At 46.5% G+C, this 15,947-nt stretch overlaps 1 protein-coding gene across 1 annotated transcript in view; it reads right to left on the bottom strand.

The window, feature by feature from the left end:
• The window catches only part of LOC309614193 (uncharacterized protein C16orf96), a 55,521-nt gene that overhangs the window by 25,638 nt on the left and 13,936 nt on the right, over window positions 1-15,947 (bottom strand). Inside the window, 6 exon segments of the mRNA XM_082362238.1 lie at window positions 2,824-2,934; window positions 3,298-3,383; window positions 5,517-6,726; window positions 6,851-6,937; window positions 7,147-7,227; window positions 8,414-8,518. Of these exon segments, the coding sequence (XP_082218364.1) occupies window positions 2,824-2,934; window positions 3,298-3,383; window positions 5,517-6,726; window positions 6,851-6,937; window positions 7,147-7,227; window positions 8,414-8,518 (1,680 nt within the window).

Here is a 15,947-nt window from a genome sequence, read left to right as displayed (position 1 = left end):
GTCTAGGATGGAAGGTGGAGGTAATAGAAGGGAGATCCTGCTTCAGCCTCGTGTCAGGCTGCTTCCTCCAACACCACATTAGCAGGGAGCTGACCTTTTGGAGTCATCAGGCCCAACATTAACACTTAGATCCCCACTTGGCTCTTCCTAGTTAAAATCTAGAAATAAAGAGGAGCCGGGAGCCTCTAACTTCCACTGCCACGGTAACCTGCATACTGGGTTGACTAATGTCCTCCCCAGAATTCATGCCTGCCCAGAACCCGTGAACATGGTCTTATTTGGAAATAGATCTTTGCAGATGTAATTAGTTAAGATGAGGTCATACTGGATTAGGACAGCCCACATGGATAAGGAGCCCATGTGAAGACACAGATATACACACAGAGAAGAAGGCCACGTGACAACAGAGGCAGAGATTGGAGCGATGCGTCTATAAGCCAAGGAACACCTGGAGCCACCAGAAGCTGGGAGAGGCCAGGAAGGATCCTCCCCTAGAGGCTTCAGACAGAGCAAGGCCCTGCCAGCACCTTTATTTGGGGCTTTTAGCCTCCAGAACTGTGAACGAGTACACGTATCTTGTTTTAAGCCACCCAGTTTGTGATCATCTGTTACAGCAGGCGCAGGAAACTGGTACACCCACTAAGTGGCAGAATCGGGATTGAAACCCAGGCCTATCCAACCACAATAGCAGGCTGCCTCCCAACTGGCTGGTTACTCTGCCTGAATCTGTTTCCTCCTAGTTCAAATGGCATTAATACCACTCCTGTCCCAAAGATGCTGAGAGGACTAGAAATGGCATTTTCCTAGGAGAGTCGGCATTTGATACACATCAGCTGTCTTATCCGTCCCCTCCTGCATCAAGCCAGAGCCTTGGATATAATAGTTTGTTCCAAGAATGGCTTTGGAATGCAGCCTCTGGCTTATAAAAGACACCTGTCCACTTGCAAAGGGCAAATAATGTTTTCACATTGAGTCAGTAAGAAAGAGTTCTATCCTCACTTATTTTCCTGCTGGGTTCTTAGTGGGAAACACTCCAAGAGGAGCACTCTAAGGTGATGGAAACATTTCCATCTTGATTGGGTGGTGCTGACATGGGTGTACCAAGAGGCAAAAATTAATCTAGCTCTTACACTTCAGGCCTGGGCATTTTACTGTGCGTAAAGCATACTTTCATTAAAAGCAAACAAATACTACCATTCCCCCGCAAAAAACACATAAGGGCTTTGGCGCTGTCCATCTTGTTGACTGCTGTATCGCTGGGCCCTGGAAGGGTGCCTGGCACACAGTGAAGGCTCAATGACGTTGCCTGAATGATTCAGGGAATGAATGGGGATTTCTCGTGCCACCTGTTACGTCCAGAACATTTTCTCCCAGGCATCCAGGTAACACAGTAACAGCGGCGTTTCCTCTCTAGTCCCGATGTTGCGACAGAACCAGGGCAGAGGTGTCTGCCCTCCCTCCTTCCTCTACTGGAAGGGCTCCACTGATCTGTTGCTGCCCATGTTCATTTAAGAACTATTTAATGAAGCGTGCTGTGTACAAAGCCCAGCTCCTGATCCTTCCAGGGTTCACTTTTATAAGCAATTAGTTCTTGCTGGCACAACGGGCAGGAAGGAAGTCTGGACAAAGGCTGACTTGATCCATTTGGTCTGTTTGGCCAAACTCCTCTTGAGTTTCTCTCAACGAGTGACAGCTCCTTGGAGGCAGATCCTACGCCCACCCCCCGACCCCGAGCAGGGCAGGACATGGTGCTGGACACACATCAGACGTGCTGAAAGAACTGGCCCTAGTCTCCGACCAGGAAGGACACCAATAGGTCCCTAGGACAAGGCATCCCGGTCTCTCTGAAAAGCAGTGGCTAAATGAGGGCACAGAGTTGGCAGGAGACTATGTAGTTCCTGATCCTGGTACTCACAAAAGTCTGGGCCTGAACCCGTTTATTGGGAGCCCACACACGGCCCAGGCACTCCCTTCTTTCCCCGCTTGGGCTGGGCATTGGCTCACCTTCAATGAGCTCCCTCCCCCCGTCCAAGTTGCCCTGTGCGCGCTAGCCTGGTTACTCTGTGTGACCACCTTGGGAGGGGGAGCTGTGCCCTCCCCTTTCGCTCCCCACACCCTAGTGCATCCCACCAACAGCCCCCCGACTTGGAATCAGAAGCCCTCTATGGAAATCACCTCAGGTGGATCTGCTTGGGATTTTGTCTCTTTATACCCTGGGGGAAAGGTCATCTCCTCCCACCGGGAATGACTTTGATCCTTTCCCCGAGGGTCTGGGATGTCTCTGGGACAAGGCACAGATGGGATTGGTCCCGAGGTCATCAGGGCAGGGTCATCAGGCCAGCTCAGTGAGCCCAAGGGAGAAGGTGTCTGGTTGAATGACCCCTGGGAGGTGCTCTGCATCGTCCTCACATTTCTCACGTCAGACTCTGCTGTTCCGGACAGGCCCCACGGTGTGAGAACTCAGAAACAAGCCAGTTTAGGGGAAAGGTTATGAACATGAACAGTTGGCTCAAGAAATCCTCTTATCCACTCATCGATTCATTCAGCACATTCTGAGCCTTCACTTTGCGCCGGGCACCCTTCTGGCGTGGGTGACCCAAGCGGTGAACGAGACAGATCCTGTTCAGGCCCTCTTGTTTATGTGGGGGGGTGCGGGTGGCGGGATTTGTTTGCTTTTCATGGAAGTGTAACTTACACACAGTAAAATGCCAGGAAAGTGTCCCTGGTTCCCCTGCCTTCAGGGTGTCTGTGAAATCTTTGGGGAGGATCTGAGTGTCCCGATGAGGAATCCTCCCTCCTCTGGGCCCTTCCGGACCTCCGAACCTTAAACTCATCCAGGCGAATCTGGAGCTTGTCCACTGCCCTGTCCAGCACAAGGTGGTGGTCCTTTATCATCTCTGTCTGGTGGCCCCAAATTCTCTCAAGTTCCTCCTCCTACAAGGGGGAAACACAGACACAAGAGGCCTCTGCTTCTGAGGTTGCCACGGCCGGGAAGGGACTTCAAGGGAGTACCAGACCAGGGCGTCCCCAGCCTGCCAGCCAACTGTCACTTTAGACACTTGTCAGGGGGAAACATGTGGCTGCCCACCCCTGGGAGCCTTGCACCAGCCGGGGCAGATCTGCCTCCGCGGGGCTGCACCTCCCTTCTGGGCCCCACTCCCTCCCCAGGGCTCCTTTCAGCTCCAGGACAAACGCTGCATCCAGGAGGGCAGGGCCTCCACCTGGCTCTGGCCATGGAGTCTGCCATCACCTCAAGCCATCATCTTCTCAAATGCCTTTTCTGCCCGGGACACTGACCCTCATCCTGGATTTCTGGAGGCTGCCAATCTTTTCTTGCAATACGTCCACTGTTGTCCCAAGCTTGGAAGAGGCTCCCATATTAGCTGAAAGCAAAGGAGGGGGTAGCTGTTGGGGGCAGGGATGGGGGAAGATGCTTCATCTAGAGTTCCACCTGCTTCTGTTATGAGATATTTAAGGCAGTGCTTTCCAACAGAGAGATGCTGTGAGCTTGGGGGCCTTTGAGGTCATCTAAATTTTTCTAGTGAAAATTAAAAAAAAAAAAATCTAAAAATAAGCAGGTGAAATTAATTTTTTTTAAGATTTTTTTTGATGTGGACCATTTTTAAAGTCTTTATTGAATTTGTTACAATATAGCCTCTGTTTCATGTTTTGGTTTTTTGGCCCCGAGGCAGGTGGGAACTTAGCTCCCTGATCAGGGATCAAACCCACAGCCCCTGCATTGGAAGGTGAAGTCTTAACCACTGGACCACCAGGGAAGTGCCAGGTGAAATTAATTTTAAGAAAATATTTTGTTTAATCCAATACAATCCATGTGGGTTTTTTGGGGGGCCACACTGTGGGGCATGCAGTATCTTAGTTCCCCGACCAGGGACTGAACCCGTGCCCCCTGCATCGGGAGCTTGGAGTCAACCACTGGACCGCCAGGGAAGTCCATAACCCAATATAATCCAAAATAGCATCATTTTGGGAATTCCCTGGCAGTCCAGTGGTTGGGACTCCACGTTTTCACTGACGAGGGCCCGGGTTCAATCCCTGGTCAGGGAACTAAGATCCCACAAGCTGCGCGGCCAAAAAAAAAAAGGCATCATTTTAATATGTGATCAACAAAATGATTAACGAGATATTTCACATTCTTGTTTTCGTATTAAGCCCTCAATATCTGGTGTGCACTTTGTGCTTGGACCATATGGGAACTTGAACTTGCCCCATTTCAGATGTTTGACAGCCTCGTGGTTATCCTATTAGGGAAACCTCTCTGGAATTTATTGCCCTCCCAGAAATGGTCCTGAGAAAAACTATGGAGTATTTACTTCTGGGAGTTTATGAAATGTATTATCTCATAACAAGATGCAAAGGGGGATTTAACAAAAAAGGAGAGGGGTGGAAAAAAAAGTGCCCTATATCCAGTTTTGGATGAGAGGCCAAAAAGTGATGTACGTGACACAGCTGGGAGGGTAGGAAACACTGCAACCAAGACACATTCACAACCTACCTTTAGTTTTCTTAACAAAAATGGCAACTGGTCAGAAGTAAAGTTTGGGCTATTATGGCTTTATGTTTTATATTTAAATTCATGACTATCATAACCTAAGCTGTGCCCCAGAATTCACAGAGATCGATGTGGTTCTTTTTAGCTGCTCAAAGTTCTACTTTTTCAAGATCTGTGCAATGGCACTGCCCATCAGGGGTGGCGCCACATATGGATTTGACTTAGGCTGATTCAACTGTTACACCTGGCAGAGAGCGAAAAAGCAAGATAATGATTCAAAGAGGGGAGGACAGTGGATCTCAAAGTGGGTTCCCTGAGCCAACAGCAGCATAAGCAGCATCCCCCGGAATGGGTTAGAAAGAGAAATTCTAGGGCCCCACTCAGACCAACAGGTCAGATCTGGGGCTGGGCCCAGCAGCCTGTGCCTTACCAAGCGCCCCAGGGATGCTGAGGTGAGCTTAAGGTTGGGAACCACAAGGGTAGGCCATTCTCCTCTTCACTCCCCACAGTGAACATATGCCCATCATGGGCGTGAACTGGGATCATATGTCTATTGGCCCTACTGCCACCTAGAACATGACTGTGGTCTTTAAGAAAACATATGTTTGCCCAGCTGTTGTTCCTAATCCCAAACTGACCACTTCATCTGGGGTCTGTTCAGTGCTATTAGACACTCTGGTTGATCTGGACTTATCAAAATACTGTACAGCAGTACTATTTTATGGGCTATTGAAAGGGAATTTCCAAGAGTAATTTTGACTTGTGATTTTCCTCCTTGAGCACCAACTTTAGACCCTAACCACCCTTCTTCCCTAAGACCTCACTGTACATTCATTGTAAAAGAATAGACTAGTAAGAGGCTAATGCTTAAGCCAAAGGAATGAATGGCTAATGGTTGAATGCACATTTTGTTGGGGCAGCTAAATGAAGGAGAGGAGGTGCTTCTCAAAGGCCACAGGGAGGGCCTGAGCCCTTGTTACCCTTCCAGAAGCCAGGCCGGGCCTACCTAGATAAGTCATACGCTGATGCAGGTTGGATGACAGCTGGGCGAACTCTTCTTGCAGGGAGTCATGTCTAATGGGCATCTGGGCTATGTGGCTCATGGAATACCTGACGGCCTTCTTCTTGTCTTCAAGGGTCATGGCCTGTTTGGCAGCCAGCACGGCCTGGGACAGGGCCATGTTGGGAGGGACACTGGCAGAAGAGAATGAAGGAGAGAGGACGTCCTCATAGTCCACCTCCTGCAAGTCTTCCATCTCGCCATCCCCCGTGAAGGCCCCGCGGGAGGTCCCTGCGCCCAGGATGTCTGCAAGGACCCCTAAGGGCCTGGATGCGGCCACGGCTGTTGCTATGGTGGCCAATTTGGTGGCCGGGGTGTCCCTGACCAGCCTGGCAGCCGCCTTAGCTGCCCGGGCTGCCGATGTTGCTGCAGCTGCGTAGGCGGCTGCGGCAGCAGCTGCAATGGCAGCGTCGGATTTTATCTGCTGAACCGCAGACGGGGATCCCTTAGGGAGTACTTCCGTGGAGGCCTCAGCCCTTGGGGCTCCATCCTGAGGGACTCCCACTTCCACAGAGGAATATTCTTCCTCCTTTTCTGAGAGAGCTGAGAGCTTGGATGTGTCTCCCTGGCGAGACCATGACCGCAGTGAACGAGGCCAAGCTGAGCCGAGTTCCGTGGCTGGGGGTAGGACCCTAGAGCCCCGGAGCTGGGCAGACAGGGAGCCCGACGGGCCTGGGCCAGGCTGGAAATAGCCCAAGCTGGTCCCAGGCAAGCCTCTGGGAGGAGGCCAGCCTCGTGGTGGTACAGGCCAGGATCCTGATTGTGTGGGCTGAGGACCTGGGGCAGGCCCCAGTCCAGGGGCAGGCCCAGGTCCAGACGCAGGCCCAGGTCCGAACGCAGGCCCAGGTCCAGGCGCAGGCCCAGGTCTGAACGCAGGCCCAGGTCCAGGCACAGGCCCAGGTTTGAGCACTTGGGCCTGGTCCGGCCCCTGGGCCCTGGGGAGCAGAACTGCTTGGGTAGACTCCTCCTCCTGTAGCTGCTCTGGGACTTGGTAATGCCAGATGGTCTCCAGGAATCTGGGGCGCTGGATGGCCTCCACGACCTGGCTGTGGCTAACTTCTTCGTGGTACTCAGCCATCTGGGGAAGGTTGGTCTCTGCAACATGTTCCGCAATCTGCCATAGCTCAGAATCATCCAGCAGTTGTGGAGCAGTTCCCTGCGGAAGAGGGGGCTGGCTTGGCCAAGGCTGCTCCTGACCAGCTCGGCGATCACCCTGCCCACTCCTCACTCCGCCTTCCCCGACGCTCAGATGCTGCCTCTCCGCTTCCTCCTTCACTTACCGGGGTGAACATGGCCTCATGGAGGCTGCTCCAGAGCACCATGTCCTCAGTTTTGGGCATGGTGGTTATCTTGTTCTGGAGAGAAATCTGGGGGGGTGGGAAGGAGATTGGGAATAAGGGTCATGAACCCAGAGGGTGCGGTGCCCTCAGTGGCTCCCTCCTCCATGCTGTCCTCCACACTTGCAAATAAATGGGCCTTTCCAGATTGTGTTCTCCTCCTACCCCTCCTTGCCCCCAGCACCCCTGGGCCTGGAGGGCGGGGGTCTGGCATGGTAGGATGGGCCCCAGACCCTCACCACTTCCCGCTGCAGTGCACTCATCTTCTGGTTCTGCTCTTTCAAATCTTCAGAGAAAGCATCTATTCTTTCCAGATGCATCTGTCAAATGAGCCGAGCCTGTGAGCCAGTGGGTGCAGGTTCTGATCCCAGCCCTGCTTCTCCCCCAGCTCAAATGCAAGGCCTTAGCTCTAGGTAACTAAGAGATGGAGAAGGAAGAACAGATTCCAAAACAAGTGTTTCCCACTGAGTGGGAAAGGGTTCCCTGGGCAAATAAGTTTGGGAAATGCTAGGCTTAAAAAACATTCAGTGGGTTTCTATACTGCAGGACTTCTCAGAGCCTTTAATAGGCCAAAGTGCCTTAAGAAACTCCAAGAGGTAAGCTGAGAAGGCATTGTTACCCAAACAGATTTGGCCAACTGTCTGTTTTAGTGTTTCATGACACAGTTTCCTGGCAGTGCCCTTTCTGCTCAGATGGGAGCTACATAGCCCAAGACTGAAGTTCTCACAGTTGCCATCATGGTCAAATACATACACTGACCTGTATATTAGGGATGATACAGTAAATCATGTTATTTCAGGACAAGTTGTAAAACATCAGCCATAACACCAGCCTGGGGGTGCTGAGGCCTGGCTTCGGAGCCCAGCTCTGACTCACCAGCTGTGACCTCACACTTCAGGGATTCCATATCCTTTCACATCACAGTAAGGAGTTAGAACGTGTCTGGGTTGATATTCTTGTGGCTACAGAGGGAGCTAGAATGTATGCCTATGCTAGGTTTACTCCACTTTTCAGTGTGAACAAAGTTTTCGAGACAAGGAATAAGTATTCTCTTTCTGCTAAGTTGATGGACTATAAGCCTGGAGTTACCAGGACTTGGGGAGTACCTGTGTGAGAATGAAGCCAACCCAGAGGAAAGCATCACTTGAGGGAGAGATGTTGAGCACCTTGGTATGTGGTATGAATACCTTAATCTGGCTGTAACTGAAGGCATTCCTGACTTTTTAGTAAATGAGACAATAAATTCTCTTCTTTTGCCTAAGCCAGGATGAACTAGGTTTCTGTCACTTACAAATGATGTCTTAACACAGCAGGGTGAGGATCATGGTGGAAGCTAAAGAGAGTTCAGTGGGATGGACCAAGTGGCTCAGCCATGTCAGACGCCTTCTCCTGCCCCCATAGCTGTGTTCTTTGACTAAGAACAGGCTTCTTGGATTTACCCTGTCACCCCAACCACCAGATGTCCAAGCAGCATGGCCAGTATGAAGGATACTGGGGAGGGTCTACCTTGTCAAACAGGTCCTTCAGCATGGCCACATCCTTCCTGAGGGTTTCAACAGTGACCTTGAGTGCGTAAATGTCGGTGAGCAAATCCTGCAGGGTCTTCGTGGACTGAAGAGGGAGAAAGGAAAGGAAAATGTGAAGTTAGGTGCAGCTGGGGGAAAAGGCAAGTAAAGTGTGGAAGCTCTCTGGTGATGGCCATGGTCCAAAAAGTCTTCTTGGCTCTTCCAAGGCCTAGGCTGGAACATATTCAGAGGCCAGAAAATGACACTGAAGTGAATCGTGCTCTGAGCTCCCAGGTGGCCTAAGTGGGAAGGAGGCAACCCTCGGTTTGAATGTGTTCAGTAAGCAGGAGTCACTCATCATGAAGCATCTCATGCCCTTTGGTGGGAGCCACTGGAAGATCAACAAGGAATTTACTGGATTTATACTTTTAAAGGGTACTTCTGGCCGCATGTGCAGATTGGCCCTGGGAGGGTAAGGGAGAAGCCAGAGGAGCAGGGAGGAAACTACAAGGCAAGAGCTGATGGGTGCAATGTTGGTCTCATAGCTCAGCTCCACCAATGACTGGGGCTGTTACTGCATCTTCCTAGATTTTAGATTCCTCAGTCAGTAAATGGGTATGAAAAAAATGTGATAATTTATATTAAGGGTCTAGTGCATAGTTAGGCATTCAGATAACAAAAATAACAAATAGTGAAATGGCAGAAGTCCTTCTTATCTGTAGTTACATTAAATGTAAATGGTTGAAATTTCAGTTAAAAGGCAGAGATTGGCAGAACGGATAAGAAAACATGATCCAACCTCATGCTGTCTATAGGAGACACATTTTAGATTCAAAGATACAAATAGGTTCATTCACAGAAAGACAGACAAGATGAAAAGGCAGAGGGCTACATACCAGATGAAGCAACAAGATAAAACCCCAGAAAAACAACTAAATGAAGTGCAGATAGGCAACCTTCCAGAAAAAGAATTCAGAATAATGAGAGTGAAGATGATCCAGGACCTCGGAATAAGAATGGAGACAAAGATTGAGAAGATGCAAGAAATGTTTAACAAAGACCTAGAAGAATTAAAGAACAAACAAACAGAGATGACCAATACAATAACTGAAATGAAAACTACACTAGAAGGAATCAATAGCAAAATAACTGAGGCAGAAGAACGGATAAGTGACCTGGAAGACAGAATGGTGGAATTCACTGCTGTGGAACAGACTAAAGAAAAAAGAATGAAAAGAAATGAAGACAGCCTAAGAGACCTCTGGGACAACATTAAATGCAACAACATTCGCATTATAGGGGTCCCAGAAGGAGAAGAGAGAGAGAAAGGACCAGAGAAAATATTTGAAGAGATTATACTCAAAAACTTCCCTAACACGGGAAAGGAAATAGCCACCCAAGTCCAGGAAGCGCAGAGAGTCCCATACAGGATAAACCCAAGGAGAAACACGCCAAGACACATAGTAATCAAAGTGGCAAAAATTAAAGACAAAGAAAAATTATTGAAGGCAGCAAGGGAAAAACGACAAATAACATACAAGGGAACTCCCATAAGGTTAACAGCTGATTTCTCAGCAGAAACTCTACAAGCCAGAAGGGTGTGGCATGATATACTTAAAGTGATGAAAGGGAAGAACCTACAACCAAGATTACTCTACCCGGCAAGGATCTCATTCAGATTTGATGGAGAAATCAAAAGCTTTACAGACAAGCAAAAGCTACGAGAATTCAGCACCACCAAACCAGCTCTACAACAAATGCTAAAGGAACTTCTCTAAGTGGGAAACACAAGAGAAGAAAAGGACCTACAAAACCAAGCCCAAAACAATTAAGAAAATGGTCATAGGAACATACATATCGATAATTACCTTAAACGTGAATGGATTGAATGCTCCAACCAAAAGACACAGGCTTGCTGAATGGATACAAAGACAAGACCCATATATATGCTGTCTACAAGAGACCCACTTTAGACCTAGGGACACATACAGACTGAAAGTGAGGGGATGGAAAAAGATATTCCATGAAAATGGAAATCAAAGGAAAGCTGGAGTAGCTATACTCATGTCAGATAAAATAGACTTTAAAATAAAGAATGTTACAAGAGACAAGCAAGGACACTACATAATGATCAAGGGATCAATCCAAGAAGAAGATATAACAATTATAAATATATATGCACCCAACATAGGAGCACCTCAATACATAAGGCAACTGCTAACAGCTATAAATGAGGAAATCGACAGTAACACAATAATAGTGGGGGACTTTAACACCTCACTTACACCAATGGACAGGTCATCCAAAATGAAAATAAATAAGGTAACAGAAGCTTTAAATGACACAATAGACCAGATAGATTTAATTGATATTTATAGGACATTCCATCCAAAAACAGCAGATTACACGTTCTTCTCAAGTGCGCACGGAACATTCTCCAGGATAGATCACATCTTGGGTCACAAATCAAGCCTCAGTAAATTTAAGAAAATTGAAATCATATCAAGTATCTTTTCTGACCACAACGCTATGAGATTAAAAATCAATTACAGGGAAAAAAACGTAAAAAACACAAACACATGGAGGCCAAACAATACATTACTAAATAACCAAGAGATCACTGAAGAAATCAAAGAGGAAATCAAAAAATACCTAGAGACAAATGACAATGAAAACACGACGACCCAAAACCTATGGGATGCAGCAAAAGCAGTTCTAAGAGGGAAGTTTATAGCTATACAAGCCTACCTAAAGAAACAAGAAAAATCTCAAGTAAACAATCTAACCTTACACCTAAAGGAACTAGAGAAAGAAGAACAAACAAAACCCAAAGTTAGCAGAAGGAAAGAAATCATAAAGATCAGAGCAGAAATAAATGAAATAGAAACAAAGAAAACAATAGCAAAGATCAATAAAACTAAAAGCTGGTTCTTTGAGAAGATAAACAAAATTGATAAGCCATTAGCCAGACTCATCAAGAAAAAGAGGGAGAGACTCAAATCAATAAAATCAGAAATGAAAAAGGAGAAGTTACAACAGACACCGCAGAAATACAAAACATCCTAAGAGACTACTACCACCAACTCTATGCCAATAAAATGGACAACCTGGAAGAAATGGACAAATTCTTAGAAAGGTACAAACTTCCAAGACTGAACCAGGAAGAAACAGAAAATATGAACAGACCAATCACAAGTAATGAAATTGAAACTGTGATTTAAAAATCTTCCAACAAACAAAAGTCCAGGACCAGATGGCTTCACAGGTGGATTCCATCAAACATTTAGAGAAGAGCTAACACCCATACTTCTCAAACTCTTCCAAAAAATTGCACAGGAAGGAACACTCCCAAACTCATTCTATGAGGCCACCATCGCCCTGATACCAAAACCAGACAAAGATACTACAAAAAAAGAAAATTACAGACCAATATCACTGATGAATATAGATGCAAAAATCCTCAACAAAATACTAGCAAACAGAATCCAACAACACATTAAAAGGATCATACACCACGATCAAGTGGGATTTATCCCAGGGATGCAAGGATTCTTCAATATACGCAAATCAATCAATGTGATACACCATATTAACAAATGAAGAATAAAAACTATATGATCATCTCAATAGATGCAGAAAAAGCTTTTGACAAAATTCAACACCCATTTATGATAAAAACTCTCCAGAAAGTGGGCACAGAGGGAACCTACCTCAACATAATAAAGGCCATATATGACAAACCCACAGCAAACATCATTCTCAATGGTGAAAAACTGAAAGCATTTCCTCTAAGATCAGGAATGAGACAAGGATGTCCACTCTCACCACTATTATTCAACATAGTTCTGGAAGTCCTAGCCACAGTAATCAGAGAAGAAAAAGAAATAAAAGGAATACAAATTGGAAAAGAAGAAGTAAAACTGTCACCATTTGCAGATGACATGATACTATACTATAGATAGAGAATCCTAAAGATGCCACCAGAAAACTACTAGAGCTAATCAATGAATTTGGTAAAGTTGCAGGATACAAAATTAATGCACAGAAATCTCTTGCATTCCTATACACCAATGATGAAAAATCTGAAAGAGAAATTATGGAAACACTCCCATTTACCATTGCAACAAAAAGAATAAAATACCTAGGAATAAACCTACCTAGGGAGACAAAAGACCTGTATGCAGAAAACTATAAGACACTGATGAAAGAAATTAAAGATGATATCAACAAATGGAGAGATACACCATGTTCTTGGATTGGAAGAATCAACATTGTGAAAATGACTATACTACCCAAAGCAATCTAGAGTCAATGATTCAATGCAATCCCTATCAAATTACCAATGGCATTTTTTACGGAACTAGAACAAATCATCTTAAAATCTGTATGGAGACACAAAAGACCCTGAATAGCCAAAGCAGTCTTGAGGGAAAAAAAACGGAGCTGGAGGAATCAGACTCCCTGACTTCAGACTATACTACAAAGCTACAGTAATCAAGACAATATGGTACTGGTACAAAAACAGAAACATAGATCAATGGAACAAGATAGAAAGCCCAGAGATAAACCCACGCACCTATGGTCAACTAATCTATGACAAAGGAGGCAAAGATATACAATCGAGAAAAGACAGTCTCTTCAATAAGTGGTGCTGGGAAAACTGGACAGCTACATGTAAAAGAATGAAATTAGAATACTCCCTAACACCATACACAAAAATAAACTCAAAATGGATTCGAGACCTAAATGTAAGACCGGACACTATAAAACTCTTAGAGGAAAACATAGGAAGAACACTCTGACATCAATCACAGCAAGATCTTTTTTGATCCACCTCCTAGAGTAATGGAAATAAAAACAAAAATAAACAAATGGGACCTAATGAAACTTCAAAGCTTTTGCACAGCAAAGGAAACCATAAACAAGACGAAAAGACAACCCTCAGAATGGGAGAAAATATTTGCAAATGAATCAACGGACAAAGGATTAATCTCCAAAATACATAAATAGCTCATTCAGCTCAATATTAAAGAAACAAACACCCCAATCCAAAAATGGGCAGAAGACCTAAATAGACATTTCTCCAAAGAAGACATACAGACGGCCACAAAGCACATGAAAAGATGCTCAACATCACTAATTATTAGAGAAATGCAAATCAAAACTACAATGAGGTATCACCTCACACCAGTTAGAATGGGCATCATCAGAAAATCTACAAACAGCAAATGCTGGAGAGGGTGTGGAGAAAAGGGAACCCTCTTGCACTGTTGGTGGGAATGTAAATTGATACAGCCACTATGGAGAACAATATGGAGTTTCCTTAAAAAACTAAAAATAGAATTACCATATGACCCAGCAATCCCACTACTGGGCATACACCTAGAGAAAACCGTAATTCAAAAAGACACATGCACCCGAATGTTCATTGCAGCACTATTTACAATAGCCAGGTCATGGAAGCAACCTAAATGCCCATCAACAGACGAATGGATAAAGAAGTTGTGGTACATATATACAATGGAATATTACTCAGCCATAAAAAGGAACGAAATTGAGTCATTTGCTGAGACGTGGATGGATCTAGAGACTGTCATACAGAGTGAAGTAAGTCAGAAAGAGAAAAACAAATATCGTATATTAACGCATGTATGTGGAACCTAGAAAAATGGTATAGATGAACCGGGTTGCAGGGCAGAAGTTGAGACACAGATGTAGAGAACAAACGTATGGACACCAAGGGGGGAAAACTGCGGTGGGGTGGGGATGGGGGTGTGCTGAATTGGGCGATTGGGATTGACATGTATAAAGTGATGTGTATAAAATTGATGACTGATTAAAAAAAAATTACAGAATAGAGACACACACACAAAAAAAGTGGTTAAGAGAATAAATTCTAAGGGTTCCCATCACAAGAAAAAAAAAAAAAAAAAAAAAGAATTATCCGGCCCCAAATGTCAGTCATGCCAAGGGTTAGAAACTGCAATCTAAGCCTGCTTAGTGAGGACCTGCTGCCCCGCCCGAGCCCCCAAATCCAGCGGTGTGCTGACCAAGAGCACCACCCCTTGTGCTGCACCTGTGGGTCCTCCCAAACCTTCTCTCCAGAAGCCCCCTTGGTGCCTGCCCTAGTTTCCAGGGCACCATTCACCCCATCTGGGGTAGGTGCTGGGGCTGGGAGGCTTGTCTTTCCCCATGAAGGGTGGCATTTGGTCTGCCAGCCTGGCTGACGTGGGCCGGACTAGGGGGGACAGTGAGAGTGGGTTGTAGACTCTTAGCTAAGCAGCTTGCACCGCCCTAGAACCAGCTACCATGGCAACCCCGACAATGGGTCACCGTGGTAACCCTGGCAACCTCAGCCAGTCTGGGACTCGGCAACATTCTCAGTGGTGGGGACATTCCTAGGTGCACAAACAGTCCTCTGAGGGCAGCATGACCAGTTCCGAACCTGTCCACCAGCCCCCTGTGTGAGCTGGCTGGGCCACTCTGGGTACTTGTGCATTCTAGAAGACTTCATCCATCAAGGCAGGCCGGGGGCAGGCTGCTCCGGAGGGGCTGGCACCTCGGACATTGTGTCCACCTCTCCAGCTTTGAGGCCCCTGTAACCTGCCCTCAGCCACCTCTGCAGCCTTCTGTGTCTCTAGTAACACTTCTTGTCTTAAAGTCTATCCTGTCTGATGTTAGTACAGTAACTCCAGCTCTCTTCTGGCTACTGCTTGTGTGGAATATCTTTTTCTATCCTTTTACTTCCAACCTATTTGTCTTTGAATCAAAGTGTGTCTCTTGGAGACAGCATATAGTTAGATGATCTCTGCTTTCTGTGCGTGTGGTAAAACACACATAACAATACTAAAGTGAACAATTCGGTGGCAGTTGGTACATTCACAGGTTTGTGCAGCCGTCACCACTATCTAGTTCCAGAACATTTTCATCGCCCCAGAAAAAAACCCATACCCACCAGCACTCAACTCCCAGCCCCTGGCAACTGACATTTTCTGTTGCTACGGACTTGCCTATTCTGGGTGTTGTCTATGAACAGAATCATGCAGTGTGGTTCTCTGTGCCCGGCTGCTTCCACTGAGCACGAAGATTTATGGCTCACACCGTGTCGCTTTGCCTCTCAACCGCATCAGCCCATCTTGGCCAGAACGGACGTCCAGCTCTGTGCTAAGCAGTTCCCATGCTTTATCTTGTTTGGTTTTAATTGTTGTAACAATCCTGGGAGGAGGAGGCCGTGGCCATCCCTCACCCCTTCCGGGGGGTAAGTGGCATCTCAGCACCCACACTCCTATGCCTTCCAACTACCCGCTCGGCCCAAGTTGGCACTGGCTCCCCATTTTCTAACTCTGTGACCCCGAGTGGGTTACTTAACCTCTCTGCACCTCCATTTCCTCATCTGTAAGCGTGGAGTAATGACAGCACCTGCCTCTTAGAGTCGTTGAGAAGATTAAAGGAGTGAACAGATGGAGCACCCAGCTCACCTGGCATGCAGTGAGCCCTTGGTCTCAAGATCATTCCCCGGGGAGGAGCCAGTGGAG

Source organism: Balaenoptera borealis (assembly GCF_965194805.1).
Source record: "Balaenoptera borealis genome assembly, chromosome: 16".
Taxonomy (NCBI): domain Eukaryota; kingdom Metazoa; phylum Chordata; class Mammalia; order Artiodactyla; family Balaenopteridae; genus Balaenoptera; species Balaenoptera borealis.
This window is presented reverse-complemented; position numbering and strand designations above follow the sequence as displayed.